Below are 22,968 nucleotides of genomic sequence, written 5' to 3'. Positions count from 1 at the left end.
CATGGCTGGGTCGCTGTTGAGCCAAATTGACATTTGAAAGTTCAAAATGCAACTTTATTTCATTAGCTTACAATGTGAAATTTGATTTAATACCATATGTTTTTTCATTAGTGCCAAGTAGGGAAAAATGGGCATATTTGAAGAGCTCAAATTCTGGTACATTCCAAAAAGCTCTCTCCTGATTTATCATCTATATTTCACTTAGCTCAACTGGTTCTGATAATTTCCTTCCTCAGTTCTTTTCTTGGTTACTTTAGCTCTTCAAATTCATTGTCTGTATTTTCTCTCTGCTACAGCCAAACTTTTACCCAGGCCCATTGTAGTCTGTCTTCTGGGACATTTATGGTTATGTGTGATCTCCTCTTCTTGTTTGTCCCATCAGTCTGCTGGCTACTTTGACACTTCCCTTTACCCTTTCTTTCCTTGGATTTATGGATAACCTTTGTTTCCTGCTCACCTTTTGATTCTTTTTTTCTCTTCTCTTTTCCCAGCATGTTAACAATGTTCCCAGGTCTTTTTTATGTATCCTAAGCATTTTTCTCTCTCTAAGTTGCTCTAACTTCCCTGGGAAGCTCATGATTTGCCAGTCTTATTTTCAGTATTTCAGTTACTCCTCATATGCAGATGACTTTTATAACTGTCTCATTCTGAGCTCTGATGTTTCTATTTCCATATTTATTGTGGAATATCAGATGTTTCAACTTTGACTTTTTCTAGCAAGTAAAAATAAAATCCAAGGGAAGAGAGGTACCTTTTAAATGTATTCATGTCATCATGGACCCCGCTTGGGTGCTGGCTAATCCGTGAAAGATTTTGAAGATGAGCTTATTATATTTTTATTTAATTTAAATTTTAGTAAGTTTTTTTTTTTTTTTAACATACAGTCCAGTATTGGTTTTTGGAGTAGAATTAAGTAGATTCATCATTTACATACAATACCCAGTGCTTATCACAACAGGTGCCCTCCTTAATGCCTATCACCCACCTAGCCCATCCCTCACTCACCTCCATCCATCAACCCTCCATTTGTTCTCGGTAACTAAGAATCTTTTATGATTTGTTTCCCTCTCTCCTTTTCCCCCTTTCCTATATGTTCCTGTTTTCTTTCTTAAATTCTACATGTGAGTGAGATCATACAGTATTTGTCTTTCTCTGACTGACTTATTTCACTTAGCATTATACACTCTAGCTCCATCTACATTACTGCAAATGGCAAGATTTCTTTCTTTTTGATGGCTGAGTAATATTCCATTGTGTTGGCTGTGTGTGTGTGTGTGTGTGTGTGTGTGTCTCCATCCATTCATGATTTGATGGACATTTGGGCTCTTTCCATAGTTTGGCTATTGTTGATAATGCTGCTACAAATATTAGGGTGCATGTGCCCCTTTGAATTAGTATTTTTGTATCCTTTGGGTAAATACCTAGTAGCACAGTTGCTGGATCATGGGGGGTTCTATTTTCACATTTTGAGGAACGTCCATGCTGTTCTCCAGAGTGACTGTACCAGTTTGCATTTACACCACAGGTGTAAGAGGGTTCCCTTTCTTGGGGGCCTTTCTCCGTATCCTTGCCAACACCTGTTGTTTCTTGTGTTGTTAATTTTGGCCATTCTGATAAGTGTGAAGTGGTATCTCATCATGGTTTTGATTTGTATTTCCCTAATGAGTGATGTTGAGCATCTTTTCATGCGTCTATTAGCTATCCGGATGCCTTTTTTGGAAAAGTGTCTATTCCTGTCTTCCGCGCATTTCTTAACTGGATTATTTGTTTTTTGGGTGTTGAATTTGATAAGCTCTTTGTTATTTATTTTAATTTAATTTAATTTGTGAGCAATCATTTGGTTTATAAAAAGATTAAAAATTTTTATTTTATTTTTAATTTTTATTTTTTTAAGATTTTACTTATTTTTTGATGAGAGACATACAGAGAGAGGCAGAGACACAGGCAGAGGGAGAAGCAGGCTCCCTCTGGGGAGCCTGTTGCAGGACTCGATCCTAGGACCCCGGGATCATGACCTGAGCCGAAGGCAGACACTCAACCACTGAACCACTCAGGCACCCTGAAACAAATTATAAGATGATGTGAAATATCAATTTCAAAACAACATCAGAAAGTGAGTGTATTTAACCATACTCAGCTCATAACAGAGCAGATGAGTAAGTGGAATAATAATTCATTCTATAACTCATATAGCTATATGATCTGGCAGTAGAAAAAGTTGGTAAAGGAATACAGAGAAACTCTTTTTTTTTTTTTGAGAAACTCTATTAAGCATTAGAACAGGGGGCTCCATGATCCTCTGGCATCCACTCAGTGTTGTACCTGTGGTTAGAAATGTTCATGGTGGGAACTCCAGGGATCTTCACATCCTTCATTTAGGGTCCCTGTTAGCTGTGGCTACAGTGTAACACTTGTGCTGAGTTATTCTCTATACTAAGCACTCATCTGCTTTCTTTGTGTGTGCATGGTCATCATTCAAATCTTGGATCCTTGGCAATCCTTAGAGACATTTGATATTTCTGCCCCAATTGCTCAGTTTCAGCCATCACAAACCAGTTATATAGGGGACACACTTGGTATACAGACAGTCCATCTTTGTCCTAAGTTGAGTTTGGCTTTAATGGAAAAGTTGATAAAGTTAGTATCAACCAGGATGTGGAAAGGCGGGTCCAGCTGTGTGTTATATTGGAAAAAGAAGCAGGAAGGATGTTGGGAGACTTCTCTTTCCTTGAGTGCACTGGGATCTTTCTTTTCTTTCTCTTTAGAGGTTTTAATCTATTCTTCTTTTTAAGGCTCTCCTCTCTGAGATTAAGCCTTCACTTCATGATTACGTACATCCTTGCTTTCTTTTGCTTCTGCACTTCACACTGCATTCCTTTTGTTAATAGCTATCTGTTCTAATCTTCCACTACATCCTGTCTGTGTTGGCCCAGTCTCTGCTGGCTGTCCTTTGCTTTAGACACATCTATGACTTCTGTATTTAACATATCTTGTCCCATGGCACGTTTCCCTCCTTTTCATGAAGATTTTCCAGACTAATTCTGACCATCTAAAGAGACCAGCAGCTGAGCTACATTTTTCTCTCAACCATAAAATTAAGAGGAATTTTTTCCCATAACTTAAAAGCTTCTGTAAGCCAGTTATTTTCTGAGCTGATAAGAAAGAAAGCAGTGCTCTTCTGGCTTTGCTTTTTAAGGACATGAGTGTTTAATGGGTCTGTCACACAACACAATCCCTTAACCTTAATATGTAATAAATATAAAACTATCTTCCCTAACAATGTGCTTCTTTTCCTGTACAAATATCACTTTTATCTCATCGGAAAAACATTGTAGCTTTTCACTTTATCCTAATCTTCACCATGGAGTATATGTCAATCAGTAATGCTACATTGTGTAGCTGTTTTGCAGAGTGACACATTCATTAAGATTGAATCTGAAAGGCCTTTTGAGAAAAGCCTTCTAGGGCAAATAAATGCAATAAAGTCTAACTATAGTTCTCTTTCTCCTTGCCAATCTTGGACTAAGACATATAGTAAATGTGGTAGGATTTGGAAAGTGATTCTTTTCCCTTTATAAATCTTTTTGCTCATTATTAGCTGAAGCATTTCATGAATTAGATTGTTCTCATTTTGCTGAGTCAGAGCACAGTTGGACTTTGGTAACTGTAAATATATTCCCTTTCAGGAGGTGTTGTAAATATTTTTCTTAATGCTGGAGAAGAGATGATATATTCTTTAGAATTATGGGAAGTGAGCAAAACACTTTGGGGAGAGATGAAAAGGAAAAATATTTTTGTCACTTTGTTTTTATTTTAGAGTAATAGTACAAAAATAATTTTGTGCTAAAAATAATATTTTTAGCTTTTCTTATGTCTATAATAATTTTGAGAAAGCTGTATTTAGATATAGTAGTGATGACTGTTTTGCTTAGTATATAAGGGTGTGTTTAGAGAAAATTAAAGACAACATATACCTTCTCAGGTTGATGTCTGGACATTTACAGAGAAACAATCCCAGAGGAATTGTGTCCTACAGATTTTATGAATCCATGTCTTTGATGAGCCCACACCTGAAACTGGTAGACAAATATGTATGAAAACTGATTTTTGGTAGTAAAGATAAAGAGATTCATTCATTTGTTCAACATATATTAGGGCTTCCTAGTTGCTATGATTTATGAATATTTTGACATACATATTTTATTTTATAGTTATAGATTTTTGAGAAGTTCAGCTGATCAGATTCTATATTTCTATATGGAAATTATGGGGTATTAGATTTAAAATTTAAAAATCTAGATAAAAAATGTATAGCATTTAAGAATATCAAGACAAAGTGCTGACTGCACCACACTTAGCCAGGTACGGTGCACTATCATAAATGGAGAGAGGAGGAATCTTGGAGACAATTTAATATATTTATCTATTAGGCAGGTAATTACTCTGTGCTGGCTTCTGATAGGTGCTTGTGCTACAGTGGTAAACAATGTGTCAAAGGCTTTTCTATTCTTAGAAATTACATTCTAGTAGTGGAGGTTGAGAGCTGACAAATTAATTAGTCAAATTGGGCTTGTGGAAGACTGTCAAAGATAGAAAATGATATTATAATAGAAAATAAATGGAAAGGAATTTTTAAAATGAGGTAATTAGGAAGGTGCCCCTTGAAGACTATCCTGAAGTTGAGCTCTGTGAAAGAGAATGAGTGTGGCAAGGACATTCCCCATCCTAAGCAGGAAAGAGCTTGGAGTGTTCATAGAACTTAACAAAGGTGCATGTGATAGAAGGCAGTGTGGACTGGGGTTCAAGGAGGGACTGTATTCTAAACTCCATACTGCCTTGCTATATGGCGTTTGGATTTCAATCTGTACTTAAAAGAAAACTATCGAGCAGGCAATAGATATAATCTAATTTATATTTTAAGAAGTTCACTTTTGGCTATTGCAAAGAAAACAGTTGGTAGTAGGGAACACTTGGAAGCAGGATGATTACTTAGGAGGCAGTTTTATAGTGGACAAGGATGAAGGTCAGATGAAGGTAGATTAGAGGCATACTCTGGAAGCAGAATTGACTTGACTTGGTAATGGATTGGGTGTGAAGATAAGACAGTGTGGAATCAAAGATAACTCTCAGCTGAAGTCACTGTTAGCCTGAAAAATTAGGAGAATGGTGGTATTGTTTGTAATGATGGGGAAACTGTTGAGTGAGAATTAGAGGTGAAGACTAAGACTGGTCTTAGACTTACAATAAGTTTGAAGTATTTTTAAAGATTTATTTATTTATTTTAGAAAGAGAGAAAGAGTGTAAAAGCGGGGGGAAGGGTGGGAAAGGCAGAGGAAAAATGATAAAGCCAAGCAGATTCCCTGCTGAGCGTGGAGCCCCATGTGGGGCTCAATCTCACAAGTGAGGTCAGGACCCGACGCTGAAATCAAGAGTTGGATGCTTAACTGACTGAGCCTCCCAGAGTCCCAAATTTGAAATATTTATAAGAATACAAATAGTGCTTTTCAATAGACAGTCTGGAACTCAGAAGAAAGGTATGAGCTGTAAACACAAAACTGGGGGAGGTGTCAGTTGGTATTTAAAGCTGTTGGAGTAGATGAGGCAATCCAAGGGAAAGATTGCAAACAGAGAAGGAACAGTGTAGCTCAAGGCCAAGTACTAGGATGCTCCAGCATTTAGAGATTTGATAGAAGGGGAGCTGGGAGAGAACATTGAGAAAGAGTGATCAGGAAGAGAGCTGGAACAGTGTTACAGCACTGAAACAATGAGAAGAGAGGGTTTCAGGAGAAAGGGGGTGTTGGTCTCTGGGTAGAAAGCTATTGAGAGGTGAAACAAGATGAAGGCAGAAAAGGATCCATTTACCTTTGTAATCAGCTTCTGCTTTCAGGGGATCCCTGGGTGGCTCAGTGGTTTAGCACCTGCCTTCAGCCCAGGGCATGATCCTGGAGTCCCGGGATCGAGTCCCACGTCAGGCTCCTTGCATGGAGCCTGCTTCTCCCTCTGCCTGTGTCTTTGCCTCTCTCTCTCTCTCTCTCTGTGTCTCTCATGAATAAATAAAAATCTTAAAAAAAAAAAGAAATCTTGCCTTATTTGTCTTTGCATCCCTAGCATCTACCATCTAGCCCAACACAAAATAAGCATTAGGAAAATACTTGTTCAAAGATTAAATGAAAGAGATAAGAGTCAAAAGAGAGCTACTTCATGGAGTCTATCCCAAATTAAATCCAACTGTTGCTCTTGTGAGTGAGTTTCCATAGCAATCGATACAACTTTTCTATTAATTACTAATATACTGATGGAAATATATTGGAAGTCTTTGACTTTCAGAATGGTTTCAAGAGTATAACTGCATAATTTTTTATCTGTAGGTATATTCTGTGTTCTAAAAGAAAAGTGGCTATGTTAGTTTGGAAGAAGGGAATATTTGCGTGTATGTGTGTATAATATTAGTTTCATTTGGTGAAATTGGCAGCACAATAATTAAGCTACTTCCACCTAAGTTTGAAATTACAGAAATGATACAAAGCCATCTATTTCAATTTTTTTAGACATTTTATTCTTTCTTGATATGGTTAGAGAATTTTATAAAGCCTTGGTCAAGGGAAATTATGGAGGAAGGCATTAATAGCGAAGAGATTGGTTATAATGGGAAAGGATTCAGTCACTTTTAAGAATGTAATTTTCAGCCTGTATTCCTAATAACTCTTGATCTTAAATCATACCTTTGCTACTTCTAAGTATAGAGGAAGGTACAAAGCAAACAATTTGAACTTATAAGATTTATTCATTATTTGTTAATACCCCGTATAGATAGGATAAATAAGAAAAACATAACGAAATTTCTCTTTCAACTCATCAGGTAGTAGAGGTTACTATGTTATTGCAAAATTGGTAGGTTATACTTGACTTGCAATGCGCTCTGTCTATAGATAGAAAACCTGGGTAGCTTTTGGTACTGTGTTCAATGTGGAATCTTAGATGTACTACCAATTGAGAATGCTGAAGTACTTTAAAAATATCAATGGATATGTTACTTCTACATTCCAAATAGCATCCATATAGTGCTTGTTTATGCAAAATATTTATGCCTGTATGATTTCATTGAATCCTTACGACAACCTTGTGAGAGGCAGTGTTCTTGGTCTCTTAGCTCAAGATCACATAACCCGTCACTTTATAGAGCCAGCCCACAAATCTAGGTCTCCTGATTCCAGATCCCTGTGTTTCCATTTTGGACTGCCTGAAAGTGACGGTCATGCTCCTAGCATGCATAGGGTGAGGAGTACCTATCTTTTCCTCCTGTTGTTGGACATTCATTGTAGCATCGTAAGATTGTTAGCATCAAAGGATGCATCATTAATGTCTCCATGTGTATAAATGGCGGCTTCTCATCCAAAATTAATGGCCTGGAATTCTAGGTCATTAATTTGGTTGTATTCTAATAGATTATGATTCCCTATCAAATTAATTTGCTTGGTCTTGGAGAAGGGGTAAAATAAGAGTTTTAATCTTTGAGTCTTTGAATCTTTCTGGAATTCTCAGTATGCTGCCAAACAACCATTAAAGGTTATTGATGTTGCAGCTTAAATTCATTTAAAGTCAGCTGTCAATCCTTTGAAAATGAGTGCTTGCCATCTGTTGAGCCTATTCTTTTAGGACTTTCTAAGTTATAGCCTTCTATTATAATAAGAAAGATTGTTTTTAAAGAAAAGCCGTAATGGCAAAAACCTGAACTCTGAGACTATTGTGCTATAGAAGAAAGTTCAAATATTGCTAATGTTTCCCAAGGGAGAACTATAACTGGGGCTGAGACCAGCATAATATTGGTGATTAGTAATTATTGATGGTAACGAGACTTTCTCATACTTTAACTGGAAGCCAAATTACAAATATCTAGATGAAAAAACTGGACTTTCTTGAGGGTAAAATGCCACATGTATGGTTTCAGCTTAATTTGAGATTCAAGTACTACAGACGCTAAGATTTGGTTTTTGTGAATGAGAGACTTGTCATTAGAGAGATGGCAAGTGTGTATCATATATCAGTAGCTAAGTTTAAAAACCAGTGTTCTTGGGGTACCTGAGTGACTCAGTCGGTTAAGTATCCAACTCTTGACTCGCAGAGTCCTGGGATCAAGCCACATGTCAGTCGTGTACTCAGCGAGGAGTCTGTTTGTCTCCCTCTCTGCTCTCTCTCAAACAAATAAATAAATCTTAAATAAAGCTCCAAAACCAATGTTCTGTCTTGATCATTCACAAAGAAGAATGATGCTCTAGTGCCCAAATCTCACCTATATGTTGGGGGATAGAATTATTAAACAATATAGGCTGTCATAAAAAGCAGCGCTCATTAAATGACAACGTTTCAGTGTTTGAAGAGTGACAGTCCATTTGCAAAAATTAAAAAAAAAAAGAAAGAAATTAAAGACAGAAGCAAATTGTTAGCACCAGTTCTAAAAACAGAAACCATGGATCATGGAAATAATGGTCCTTTAGTCTATATCTTTTTTTGTTGTTGTTGTTAGAGAGCCCTTTAAAATATCTTGGCTCATCATGTAGAAAGCAATGTTAATAATGTTTATTTTCCACGGTGGGAGGAGGATCCAGGAAATGGGAGTTGAAACTTGGCAGGTGTTGCTGTTTCATAAGGGGAAAAAATATAACCTGTCCTATTGGTGCCAAATTAAAATGGTTGATGGACTCTGGGAGCATGATTCAGGTTAAATGAAACCTGTGTGAGAAACACTTTGGAAGAACCTGAACTCCCCCTGAGATGTAGAAAATTAACTCAGACAGACAGCAGAGTGATATATAGGACAGAGCCTCAGATGGGTAAAAAATAGGATCACAGTGAAGCTTGTTTTTTGAGTTCCCTTTGTCCTGACTTATGGCATCTTGTGTAAATGCCCATAGAAGGTAAGCTTTTTTTTCCATCTATTAAGTCGGGATATATAATTGCCCTTCACTGTTATGAAGGTTATGTAATATTTCTAAAAAATTTTGAGCTTCTTAGATTCTATTAACAGAAGCTATGATAATAAAAATTATGAGTTTATATATAGAAAAAATATGTGAACTGTTTTATGACCAAGAATTTTTTTAACACAAACAAGAATTGCAAGAACTGTAGGGTTAGGCAGCTTCAGAGTAAGTAAGAAAGTCCAAGTCTTCTAGGTAGGAATGATGGCCATAATAAATGAAGAAAATAATTTCTTTGGACAGAGATTAGTTTTGGATTAGGTCAGAAAGGGCTAGTTTGGCATGGTATGTTGGTTACCTATTGTAAAGCGAACTACTTCAAAACATGGTGGCTAATATAACAGCCATTTTACTTGCTCAGGATTCAGTATATTCTACTGGGTTAAGTAGGGATGATTATTTGGCTGATTTGTCTTGGGATCATTCATTCAAATGGCTATAATCACTGAGAGTTCAACAGAGACCGGTTGTTTTTTTTGTTTTTTTTTTTTTTTTAAGATTTTATTTATTTATTCATGAGAAACACACAGAGACAGAGGCAGAGGCAGAGGGAGAAGCAGGCTCCCCGCGGGAAGCCCGATGCAGGACTCAATACCAGGACCCCAGGATGATGACCTGAGCTGAAGGGAGACACTCAATCCCTGAGCTACCCAGGTATCCCCAAGAGACTGGTTATTCTGTGATGGTCTCATTCACATGGGTGATGTTGATATTGGTGCTGCCTTTTGTCTGGGTTTGTCGTCTTCAGGGAGACTAGCCTGGGCTTCTTCACATAGCCATGCCACGGTTCCAAGGGGACAACCTTATTTTGTTAGTCAAAGCAAGTCACAAGGCCAGCCTAGATCTCAGGGGTGGGGAAGCAGATTCTTCTACCTGTTGATGGGATGAAGGAAAGTCCCACTGCAAAGGGCTGTGGAGAATTATTATAGTCCTATTTGTGTCCAAACAATCTACTACACATGATGCAGGAAGGGCAAAGGATAGTTAGGTAAAATGGGTTACTAATAAATTTAAAATTTAAATAGAAGACTTATATCATGAAAAACTGGATAAGAAGACCCAAAATAGCCTAAGACCCAAATAGTGAAGACCACGAACCATCCAAGTTTCTAAAAGTATATATGAATATTTTTGAAATAGAAAAATATAAAAAAAAATATAAAAAAAATAGAAAAATATGAAGAATTCTTATCTAGTGGCTTTTTGGTATAACTGATATGTGCTAACTAGTACAACTCTCTGATATAAAAAGTAGAACTTGACAGGTCTTATTTAGGCAAGATAGCCAAGAAAAAAGGTAAAATGATTCTGGTATTCTTGGGTGTCCAGTTTATGTGTTCCTAGGGGTATAGAAGAAAGAAAACAAAAGAATATGCAGATAGGAGAATTTTTTTAAAAAGTGAATTTCAAAAAGTTATGAACTTAGAGATAAATATCAGTTTGATAGTATCTTTACATAATAGTCACCAAACATGATGAGGACTGCCATCTTCCTCCCCCTAGTTAAGCTTTTGTCACAAATTCCCACATTTCCCATCTGGATAAGTATTTGAAAAAGAAATCCAGGAATTACAGTTGGTGAAGATTCTGGGGAGATAGCAAGGTAAAATGGCTCACTCTCGTGCTATTTTCCATTCTACCCTGCCTCTCCTGACCCAGACCATTCCTAGAGCCAGCCCGAGCACTCAGTGCAGGTGAAGCCCTGAACTGTGTGGAAGTTAAGGGTGAAAGACAACAGGTGAGGGGTTTCTTCTTGGACTGGGCTGGGCTGGTAATAAAGGCAGGCATCGATGGGTCATAGGAGAGGATCAGAATGCATGGGATACTATATAGAGCTTGATCTACAGAGGTTGAGGGACTCCTGGGAGGAAGATTGAAAATGTCCCTCACCCCATTGTATGTGTGTGACTCTGTGTGTGTGTGTGTGTGCGCGCGCGCGCGCGCATTTCCCATAAGAGACCAAGGAGAAAATGAACACTTGAGCTGAGTCTTCCCTGTTTGGGAGGCTGGGAGAGTGTAAGGAGACTGGAGCATAAAGTCCTTCCTCCTGGTGCCTTGGCAGGGCCCTGGATGCCACATGCATCCTCCAACAGTCAGACCTGAGCCGCAGTGATGTGACAAAGAGAAATAATGCCATCACAGCCAAAGAGAGGATAGTCCATGAGAACAGATAGGACACAGGATTAATGCAATACAGCAGTAGCTGGAGACAGATGACAAACTGACAAAAAATAGTTAAGAGCACACAAGGGGATTTAAATGCAAGATAAAATGACTTCCTAGAGATGAAATGTATGATTTTCCAATCACGTGTTTCCAGTAAAATGAATTAAAGGAGGTGATGATCATTCCTGAGACTTGATTAGTAGCCTGGTCAGTCAAGTGGAAGAATCTAAAAGCACAGAGCCAGAAATGTAAAGGGATGGAAATCAAGAGAAAAGGGATCTAGGAAACATAACATGTGAGTAACAGGAAAGCCAAAAAGAGAAAAGGAATTGATGGAGGAAAGGCAATAATTAGATAAATATCAGAAACAAATTTTCTGAGCTTAAAAGTCAGGACTTGAGTCTATAAATTCAAATGGCTCATCAAGCTCCAGCCAAGATTTATGAAAAAAGACATCCCAGTAGATACTGGAAAAGTGCTTTACTCCTAAGAATAAAAAGCAAAATCTTAGAAGCTTCCAGGCAGAGAGAACTGGTTATCTACCATTACGAAGTATCAGACCAGACCCAGATTTTTCATGAATGACCCAGGTAGAGTAACTTCTGTAGACCATGGAGACAAAAAAAATCAGCAGCCTGAAAGCCAGATATATACTCAAGCTGTTATCTCCCTGTCAGGGTATAAGAAATTTGCTGCTCTGTTAGAATCAGAGATGCCATCCCCCATTTTCTAACCTCTTTCTTGATACCCAAGAAAGAGTATCAAACAAAAAGCACCTAAACAAAAACTTCATCATAAACACCACAAGGTGAGGGGAGATGATAGCAGAGGGAATTTTTCTAAATTAATCAGTTAACTCAAGTGGGAAGGAAAGAATAAGTTAAAATGTAACAGTCTTAACATTAAATAAAAATGAACCGATTTTTTCCCCCATGAAACATTTGATACTAGACTGAGTTAATAAGCAAAACCCAGTTATCTGGTGTTTATAAAAAACACTTGAAACAGTGATAAAAGGTGAATGCAAAAAGATGGACAAAGATCCCAGGCAAAGGCAGAGTCAGAAGAATTAGTAATATTGAGGATTAGACAGGTACTATTTAAGATAAAGGCATAAATAGGTTAAGGAAAGGCATTATATAATACTTTTAAAAGGCGTAGTTAATGAGGGAGGTAAACAAACTTGTATATACAGAATAACATAGCCACTAAATCTGTAAAGCAAAGGTATTAGAAATGCAAATATAGTTATGATGAGATACCTTAATAAACATCACTTGCTTGTCTCAACCTGTGTTAATCTTGTATAAACCCTAAGATGTAGAAATTGAATAAATAAAAAAAAAAATTGGATTCAATGGATATGTGACTCCTTACATTCCTTCAATACAGAATGTTTGTTTTCTGGATCACTTACAAAACTTGATCATATATTTGACTACAAAGGAGACCTTAGCAACTTGAAAGGAGAAGGGATTTTTTACAGATCCTGTTCTCTGATCATAACCCAGTAATATTAGAAATAAATAACAGAAGATAGCGAAAAGAACCTTTACTATTTGGAAACTTAAAAACATTCTTTACAACCTTAGCATCAAAGGAAAAAACAAAAGTCTATCTGCAAGATACCTAGAAATCAATCAAAGGAGCACAATTTATTGCAAAAGCCATGGAATACAGTGAAAGCTGTAGCTAGTGGAAATTTTACAGCCTTTAGATGTTTTCATTATTTAAGAATAAAGACAAAGTGTACTCTTATTATGAAATGAGAAAAAGAGAATGACAAAACTAACATAAATTAGAAGGAATAATAAAGATAAAAGCCAAAGTTAATAATAATGTAAAGGACAAATACATACAATAGTTCTTTGAAACAACAAAATAGATACAAAGATTTATGTATTTGATTAAGAAATAGTAAAAAAAAAAAATTATGAGACCAGAAATGAGAGCAAACATGTAATCAGAGAGGCAGGAATGAATCAAAACAGACAACAGAGATAACTGTATTCAACGCTATGGCAACGAACTTGAAAAACTAGAAGAAATGGGTTATTTCCTTGCCAAAGATAAATGTCCAAATTTGGAATAAAATAAAATTAGGATTGTATCTTATACTGTATGTAAAACTGAAAACAAGTTAAAAATAAAGCAAGACAAACTTTATAAGAAAATAACCGCACACATAATATTAGGAACAGTATTAATTCAGATTGGCAATCTAGAAGCTACAAGAGAAAGGATAAGCCTATGACTGTCCAAAGAGTAAGACATTCTGTTTTTCAAAAGATACTAAGCAAAGCCAGTAAATGCTAAAATTTGAGGGAGTGTGTGCAATACGGAGGACAGAGTTTGATATGTCTCGTAACAATGAACGTTTACAAATTGACCAGAAAGCCCAGCAATCCAATAGAAAAATAAGCAAAAAAGAAGAAGGTGGAATTCAGAGAGGAGCAGATGCAGAAGGCCGACACATAAAAGGTAGTCAAACCCAAATCATGGTCTGACATTCCTCAGATGGGCAAAAATTTATAGTCCGCTAACATCTATTGCTGTTGGGGGAAAAAAGTCCTCCTGTTACTCCTGGTCAAAGTCTGTGTTACACTCCTGTTGGAGAGCACTCTGGCAGCACATGTCAGGGGTAGTATCTGACTCAGGAGTTCCACTCCTTGTCTCCTACAGAAATAAAAACACCCATATGTAAGGGTGTGTATCGCAAGGTTGTGTCGTGCTGTAATGTTTGTTTTGGGAGGAATGGGGGTAAATGAGTGTTTGCTAGGAGAGGAATGGTTGGCTGTCTTACAGTATATCCAAATGGTGAAATATGTATTTATTAAATTGAATTTAAAGCTCTTACTAGTTGAATTGAGAGCTTTTCTTGAGCCATTATTGGATGGGAAAAGCAAGGTGCAGAAAGTGGGTATTACATAGGAGTCAGAACACAATGGAAAAATTGTGCTTATATCTGTGTAATTATATGTAAGTGGAGAAATATGGGTACATGGAAATATATAGGGAAGAAACATACCAGGTAGTTAATATGTGTTACTGGGGGGAAGAGGGCAGCACTGAGGCTGGTTATGGGGAGGTGAAGAGGGGAAAGTAACAAAATAAAAAAGAACACACACATGCCAGTAATAAACAATGATATTTATGATGTTTGCATATTTATTAAATTTAAACATATGTGCTGTACATACACATGTAAATGAATTTTATGTTTATTCGATCTTATTATTTACAATTTCTGTATAACTAAGGAGGCACCTAGATCTGAAAACATAAATTCTCAAATCAAATACAGCATGGTAATTGTGTTCAGGGCTCTTTGGGCTGTAAGTAAGATGCAGAAATCCAACGAAAAAATTAGCATAAGTGAAAAAAGGAATTTATTGGCTCATGGGAGCCATCATTCAGGTCAGTGGAGCTGTCATCAGGTGTCTGTCTTTTGCCTCTGTCTGTATCTCTGCTTTCTGCTTTCCTGTGTTTCTCTTTTTATTTTTAGCTTTATTCTCTTGTGTTGTCCCTCTTGAGGGCAAGACAGTTCCTTGAAACATCTTTTTTCTGGTCATTGCTCCCTCCCTTGGCCCCTGCTGTGTTCCTTCTCCCCCTGGCTTCACCTAAAAAAGTCCTAGGGAAGAGCACTGACTCTGGTCTGGGTCCCTTGCCCACCCTGGCTACCCCCTGTGAGCAGGGCAATGGTGGAGTAGTGCCATGGGCCAGACGTGGGTCACCTTTGGAGAGAAGGGAGGTACTATGAGTGACAGTGCAAGCACGATCACAAGGACTTGAGTGAGTGGGGAGCACTTCCCCAGAGAAGTGGTGGCAGAAGGCAGACCAATTCAGTCTAAAGGAGGAAAGAAAGATCCTAGGTGGACAGAAACAACAGATGTCCAATGATGGGCTTTGCTTCAAATATAGGACCAAGTTTGCATCTTTAATATCAAAGGAATTAAGTAGTAGAGCAAGTGGCTTTGAATCAAACAGTAAGTCCCATGCAGGGAAAGTAAACATTTGTCCAATATCATCAAGATCTATAATAGGTGATTATGTATGCACGTAGCCTTCCCCCGGATGATTTACAGAAGGATTGATGTCTATTAAGATTAATAAGGAATATCTACTTCATATATGTGAATATGTATTTTTCTAAGAAAAGAAACCCTTTTGTATTTTTCCTCAGCTTTACTGAAACATTATTGACTCACAACATTGTGTAAGTTGAAGGTGGACAACATTATATGATACCAATATATATTGCAAAATGTTTACCACAGTAACATTAGTAACCACATCCGTCATCTCAGGTAATCACATGCATTTATTTTTGAGGCAATTTGAATGTGCCAGATTCTTTCCCCTGTGCCTGCTGAGACGGTTGCTCTCATCAACGAATGCACCAGATGCACTCATCTTAGAGATTTTATCCATCTTAATATTGACTTACAGTAGTGCTTGGATATTTAGGTGATAAATAATTGACATTTCTATTTTGTGAAAAAAAATAAATGCAATTACAGACCATAGAGGAAAAGATGATAAGCTGATCCAAAATACCTATTGACAGAAAAATCTGTGCTATAAAAAATGCCTAAAATATTTAGCCAGAGATGTCTTTTCCTTTCCCTCCCCTCCCCTTCTCTCCTCAACCCTCGCTTTCCCTTCTCTTTTTGTTTTTAACTGTGATAGATAACACTTTTAAAATGTTTTACTGTGATAGGTAACACAGAAAACCGTATTGCCCAATGGTGTATCACACACCAAACACTCCTGAGTACTATCCAGGTCAGGAAGCAGAGCGCTGTCAGCCCTTCAGCCCATCAGCCCCAGCCCATCAGCATGTGTCTTCCCCAGACTGCTTGCTCCACCCCATCAAAGGCAGCAGCAATCCCAGCTTATATGTGAATAACTCCCTAGCTTTTCATCATAGTTTCACCACCTAAACTTGTATCCACACACCTTAGTTTTGCCTGTTTTTTGAATTTTCCAGAAATGGAATCATAGAGTATGTGCTCTTTTGGGTCTTGCTTCCTTACTCTGCATCAGAATCATTGTCCACCGCTTTTGTCCAGAGCAAGGCAGGATGGGAACGCCTAGCTTTCAGAGGACCAAATAACTCTGACTCATGGCAACCCTATGAAGTTATAGATTTTAGGTTATTAATCAAGTCCTTTGAGGGACCTTTGAGTGACAATGAGACAGATGAAGTATTTATTTTTTAAGAACTCGAGCAGTTGGTACCCCGCCTTCCCAAGAGGAACAATCACCATGCTGCTTTATGACATTTCTAGGAAGAAACACTTGTCCTGGCTGCATTTCCAGGGATGCACCAGAGCTCAAGGCTGTCAGCCAGTCCTGCCCCGAAGTGCCTTTCTCAGTGGCAGGACTTGAAGTATTTCAAGCTAGTGGAGCTGGTTTGTTAGAGTTAGTCTTAGAATTAAAGTAGGTATCTTTTCTTTCTTTTCTTTTCTTTTTTTTTTTTTAAGACTTATTTACTTATTTTAGAGAGAGAGAAAGAGAGCATGGAGGGGGGCATGAAGAGAGCGTGGAGGGGAAAGGGCATGGAGAGGGAGAGAGAATTTCCAGCAGACTGCCTGCTGGGCCTGTAGCCCGACTCAGAGCTCCATCCCATGACCCCGAGATCATAACCTGAGCAGAAATAGACTCAGATGCTTAACTAACTGAGCCACCCAGACACCCCAAAGTAGGTGTCTTTTTGATTGGATATATGAACATCCAGTATTTTCTTTGCGTGTTATGTGAAGTTTTATGAATATGGACCTTATTATAATGTGTTATACATTATCTTAACATATTCAAAAGTCTGAAAGTGTGTTTCTGAGAAAAAGGAAAGCTTTGTTTCAAGTAATAGCTCAATATTGTCAAACAAGTGATTTTTTGTTCGAAGAACTATAAACTAGAAATTGTGGCTGGCCCAGTGTAGAATATTCCCGCTCCTCTTCTGATGGCTGGAAATCGGGTACAGAAAGTACTAATATGATGAGCTGATCATCAAATGTTGAATTTTCACATACACATAAGCCATTTGTTGGTGTTTTTAGATGAATATTCTAGCTTTCTATGCCTTCAGATATAATTTTGCTTCTTTATCTTCACTGGATATTTTACTCTCTCTTTTCCGGGTGTCTTTATGTCTGTCTGTTTACATACCGTCTCTTCCTTTTCCAAACACCTTCATATACACCAGTCCTCTCGATGGCAGTAGAGGGAATCACTGCTGTCAATTCTGCTCTTCCTGTCCGTTTCAGTACACCTGAAGAAATTAAGACTGAGTGGGAGGGTAGCTGCAAAGAGTACAGAACATGTTCCATTTAGATGGGTCTTTTTGGTCTGCGCGTGGCAGCCAGGAGGCCTGATGAGTGGGAGCTGTCCAAGAATTGAACCTGCAACAACCTGCCCAGGGCCAGAGCCCATTGTCTAAGGGTAGCAAGGAATGGGAATGGTGACTCCCCTCCTGGATAGATGTTCATCCACCAGGAGAATAAGAAGCCAGCTTTGTAGAATTGTGGGCAAGATACAGTTACATTTTTTGACCATATGGACACATGTTTCATGAACAGGTTCAGGAGTAAAGAAAACATTAAGGGCACATGGAAGGGAAAGGCATAGAAGAGTTGGTGTCTGTGTATGTGTGTAAGAGTGAATATACAGAAATCGGCTTATGATAGCAGTTCTGAAATACTTACATTCAAATACAATAAACTTTAAAAAAAATCCTATCTATGTGCTTTTGTTGACAAGAGAGATTCTATTTATTGATTGACCTCCTTTTCCCATCAAGAATGTCTTGCAATTGATACCTATTATGCATTCTTATATTACATGAAGTCAATTAAAAAATTAGCTGAAGTGACAAAAAGGAAGGTATTATGTATTCACAGCCAACTACTCATAATTTCAAATATATTCAAGTTGAGCCACCCACCACCTCTTTCCTGTTAAGCAGGATGACCCATAGCAAAGTTAATTCCAGCATAGCTGTTCTCTACCTCTTAGAACTGTTGTGGCAGCCTTCCACTACAGTGTGTGGGGGTGTGCTCAGAAATTCAAATACAGGGACACCTGAGTGGCTCAGTGGTTGAGCATCTACCTTCAGCTCAGGGCATGATCCTGGGGTCCTGGGATCGAGTCCCACAACGGGCTCCCTACAGGAAGCCTGCTTCTCCCTCTGCCTTTGTCTCTGCTTCTCTCTCTGTATCTCTCATGAATAAATAAATACAATCTTAAAAAAAAAAAAAAGAAACTCAAATACATGTTGACATTTCCACAAGCAAAACATCATTTAAGACAAATCTATTACTAAAAAAGTCACCTATGTCAAAGCCATATACAGATGTTATGAAGATATCCCTTACTGCTGCCCCCTTCATTGGTGCTAATAATTGGGGACTGACCATAACACATGGAATCAACCCTGACCTTTTTGTCTAAAGCCAGTGACAAGCACCTGAGGGCCAGCAGGAAGTCCTGTGGGCTGTATTATGCTTTCTGTTCACCACAGAAAGAGTTTACATGACGTGAAGTTGGCGAGTAGGTGATAGCCACCTGCGCACAATTCTTCATGCTTGGGAATGTTACTATGCACGTGTTGTGTGTGTTTACTTCTCTTCATTGAGAGTTAGACTTGCTGTCAGGTGTCATTGGCTTCATTCTTCCTTGAGGGAATTTATCCTTGAGATTTTCCTTCTTTTGTGTATCCCTAGGCAATAGTAAGGGTATTTAGATAACTGGCATTTACACTGTTGATAATCTGAATTAATCAGCCTATATTGAGTAGAATTTGATTACAAATTTATCTACTTCCGATACGTGTCCCGTTCTGTTTTCAAAGAGGCCAGAACTTGCTACAGGTTTCATAGAGAAAAATCTCCTTATTTCTTCATACTCCTTGATGGTGTGTGAGAATGTGTTTACACCAATAGGAGTCTTCATTCCTCCTGTACTATCGTATGTATGGCCTGGGAAAGCTAAGCACTTTCCTGTTTTGGGGCTCTAACCTTGAAACCTATTGCTTCTACCCACTGAAGCTCAGAACATTCCATGAAGCACTCTTCAGTGAACTGTTCACTATATTAGAATCTCTTTTTTCCTTTGCAGACCTCTCATGTGGCCTTTGTAAATGTGTGTTTGCGACAGAGTGAATGTAGAAGCTGAAAATGCCTGGAAGATTCCTGGTTTCTGTCGCTACATGCCCTGCCTTTTTGCATCACCACCTGATTCGGATGAGGTGATGTTCAGAGGGACGCCTTAATTGACACCGTTGTCAGCGAGTGGCCTCTGGCTGGAGGTAGTACGCACGGTTCAAGATGGCCAGTCAGCCTCCAGAAGACACAGCAGAGGCTCAGGTCTCTGACGAGCTCGAGTGTAAGATCTGTTATAATCGGTACAACCTGAAGCAGAGGAAACCCAAAGTGCTGGAGTGTTGTCATCGGGTTTGTGCCAAATGCCTCTACAAGATCATAGACTTTGGGGACTCCCCACAAGGCGTCATCGTCTGTCCTTTCTGCAGGTTCGAGACATGCCTGCCAGATGATGAAGTCAGCAGCCTGCCGGACGACAACAACATCCTGGTAAACTTGACTTGTGGAGGCAGAGGCAAGAAGTGCCTGCCAGAGAACCCTACTGAGCTGCTGCTGACTCCCAAGAGGCTGGCATCTCTTGTAAGTCCTTCACACGCTTCCTCCAACTGCCTGGTCATAACCATCATGGAGGTACAGCGAGAGAGCTCCCCGTCTCTGAGCTCCACTCCTGTGGTAGAATTTTACAGGCCCGCAAGCTTCGACTCTGTTACCACTGTGTCACACAACTGGACTGTGTGGAACTGCACATCCCTGCTCTTTCAGACGTCTATCCGCGTGTTGGTTTGGCTGCTAGGTTTGCTCTACTTCAGCTCCTTACCTTTAGGCATCTACTTACTGGTGTCTAAGAAGGTCACCCTTGGGGTTGTCTTTGTCAGCCTCGTCCCTTCGAGCCTTGTTATTCTCATGGTGTATGGTTTTTGCCAGTGCGTTTGTCATGAATTTCTAGACTGTATGGCACCTTCTTCTTAATTGATATGCAGACTAAGAAATTTGACACACATTGCCATCTTTAAAGTTAGGTAATTTATCGTTTATTTATTTTATATTCTCTCTGATTAGTGTCTGTGATGTTAACAAGCCACTGGCCAAATGTTTGTGGTCTGTTTTCTATAAAAATTTTGACTCAGTTGGTTTTCCTGTGTGCTGGACATCAAAAATGTTCGTTTCTACCTAGGTGTTAGAGACGCAAAATGTTTAAGGTAAGCCTTCATAAAGATCTTCTTGTGAGTCTTCCCACAGAAAGGGTGGGATTTCACTCAGCCCTGCTAGACAGGCACCAGAGGTACAGTGTGTTAGGCAGTAGTTGGGGTCTTTGTGGAACGTCAGGGATGAACTAACTCCTCTCTTAATCCTCGGGAATCTCTGATGGATGGTGGACACGAGAGGAAAGCTGTTCCAAGACACATCCACTTGAAAGGTGTGACTTCCCCCACCCCACGCCCCCTCCTATATCCCCCTCCAACACCCCTCCCGCATCCCCCTCCCACACAATTCTTCTTCACACTCCTCCCATATCCTCCTCCCACCCCTCCCGCATCCCCCTTCCACAACCCCCTCACAGCCCTCCCACACCCCTCCATTGTTGATATTTCCTGGAGTCCTCTTCATGTGTTCTCAAGTTAATGCCACTGTCTGTGGTCTGCTGCTCCAGTGAGGTGCTTCTTCCCTCTGCACATACTCCTTCACCAAGAGGAAACCGCCTCCTGCCCTTGTGTGGTTTCCATTAAATACCCATTTTGCCACATTACTAGACAGTGGAATTTGCATGGAAGCAAACATCATGATAGAATATGGCCACCTGTCTTTGAAGCCATCTCCTCCATATTTATTTTCCTCTCTCCTCCATCTTCTCTGAAATTCTCACAGAGCAGTTACTGTTCACGGAAATAAATCTTGAGTCTTGCCCTGAAACATTTCAACTGAGTTTTGTTAACTACATTGTTCAGCGAGCCCCACGCCTTACCCTGAATGTGGTTCCACTTCAGTTAGTTGTTGGAAGCACACGAGGATTCTTTCCCCCATTGTATTTCAGATTCCATGATGGACTTGTTTAACTTAATCCTATAACAGTTTGGGGTGAATTGTGGCCGTGGAAACCCAGAAACAATTATTGGGATGTTCTGGCTCGCCGTTTGAAGTATTTTTGCTGTACTGTACTGGGTTGGACCAAAACACAATGGTTTAGGCTTATGTGCAAAACGGGGTTGCAGTAAGCCAGAGAGAGAGATGGGCAAGAGACACACAGCGCCGATGCCTGCTGGAGAGGACCCTCCAGGGCAGTAAAATGCAGGTGCAGAGAGCAACGTGATGTGTTGCTGTGCCTCTTGCTTTAAAGTCCATTTTAGAATGGATTCATGTTCTTACATAATTTATTTCAAATAAAAGCATAAGCTATGTGACTTGAGTTAATGAACTTCTTTTCGTGATGTAGGAGAAGTTGAATGTATATATTTATGAGAAGAAATTGTTTAGCAGATTTTAGGTTTGAGGGAATAGAATGTCCACAGAAACTGGGCCAAAAAAAAAAAAAAAGCGTTTCAGTTTCTAAGACCCATTAGTGACGATTAACATTAAAATATTTATTACTCTTAGGAAAGGGCAATACTAAGATGACTTCCACTTGTTTGTGATGAAACATTTGTTGTGTGACATGGTTCCTGTGGACCAGTTGGATTTCCTTATTCAGGAAGAATTGACACTTATTTTTAGATTAGTAGTTTGATTTTAATCGCATAACTCCTGACTTTGAGAATATATACACCCATGGTGAGTATGATGAGAAAGCATATGTGGGGTGTGGTCCAATGAATTTAAGCCCCAAGTTATAGATAAAGACATTTATAATTTCATAAAATCTAGCTTAGATAGCATTGTGAATGCAGTTTCCAAAAATCCATTGTACTTAGAGTAAACAAAATGTTTAGGAGGTGTTTTGTGATTTGGATTTATATATTTATAAGGTTTTTACAAAATGTTCATTTTGTCTGACATGTAACATCAAATAAATTGGTGAGTTATATGATGAGGTTTCTAGAAAGCTCTGGGTGTGGGTACTGTGTATTTTGCTTATTTGTATAATGTCTGCAGTGCTAAATTTGTGTTTATTTGTAAATTGTGATTTTTTTTTTAGTTGCCAGTAAATTAATTTGTTTTTAAAGAGTTTTAAATGTAAGACAGCAAAAAAACTCTTAATGCTGTTGAATGAAAATAGGACAATGCTTCATTCACTATTTTATTCACTGTGATAATATTTTGTCCATTAAATTGTTATTGTTTCGATACCAGAAGTTTGATTTCTCTGACTCATTGGTTGAGATTCAGTTATTTCTTTGGACTTCTGTTAATATTAGCTAATTGCAAACCTGAGCTTTCAGAAACACCAATGAAGTACCTCTTTCACATGGATGAAGATTTCAGAACTTTCTGATCTAACCTGTGCCACCTCTGAAAGGCTTTCCACTTAAAAAAACAAAACAGGGGAGGGAATTTGGGAAGATGAAACAAAACCATTGTCTTTATCTTGATAAATACATTTTTATTTTGGTTTAAATTTGTTTGATTTATTTTCTAGAATCTGCCTAGCCATTCAGCAAAACAGTGTCCATCTTAGTTGGGGAATCACTAACCTTCTGTGATCTGGGCAAATTTTTATAATTCCCTGATCTTTAAATATGACCGTTGTTAGGCAAAGCAGAAATCACTTGGAAGTATGTACTGGTTAC

General features: G+C 38.6%; 1 protein-coding gene and 1 pseudogene across 3 annotated transcripts in view; one reads left to right on the top strand and one right to left on the bottom strand.

Moving 5' to 3' along the window:
• Positions 1–22,668, top strand: part of RNF182 (ring finger protein 182) — a 63,760-nt gene extending 41,092 nt beyond the window's left edge. For all 3 annotated transcript variants that reach the window (XM_041769796.1, XM_041769795.1, XM_041769794.1), the window contains one exon: positions 19,263–22,668. In XM_041769796.1, coding sequence (XP_041625730.1) covers positions 19,472–20,215 — 744 coding nt within the window. In that variant the 5' untranslated portion in view covers positions 19,263–19,471 and the 3' untranslated portion in view covers positions 20,216–22,668. The remainder of the gene's footprint in view (positions 1–19,262) is intronic.
• LOC121499925 lies at positions 2,268–2,855 on the bottom strand (annotated as a pseudogene).
• Positions 22,669–22,968: the final 300 nt, after the last annotated feature.

Source organism: Vulpes lagopus, chromosome 10 (genome assembly GCF_018345385.1).
Source record: "Vulpes lagopus strain Blue_001 chromosome 10, ASM1834538v1, whole genome shotgun sequence".
In the NCBI taxonomy this organism is placed as follows: Eukaryota; Metazoa; Chordata; class Mammalia; order Carnivora; family Canidae; genus Vulpes; species Vulpes lagopus.
This window is presented reverse-complemented; position numbering and strand designations above follow the sequence as displayed.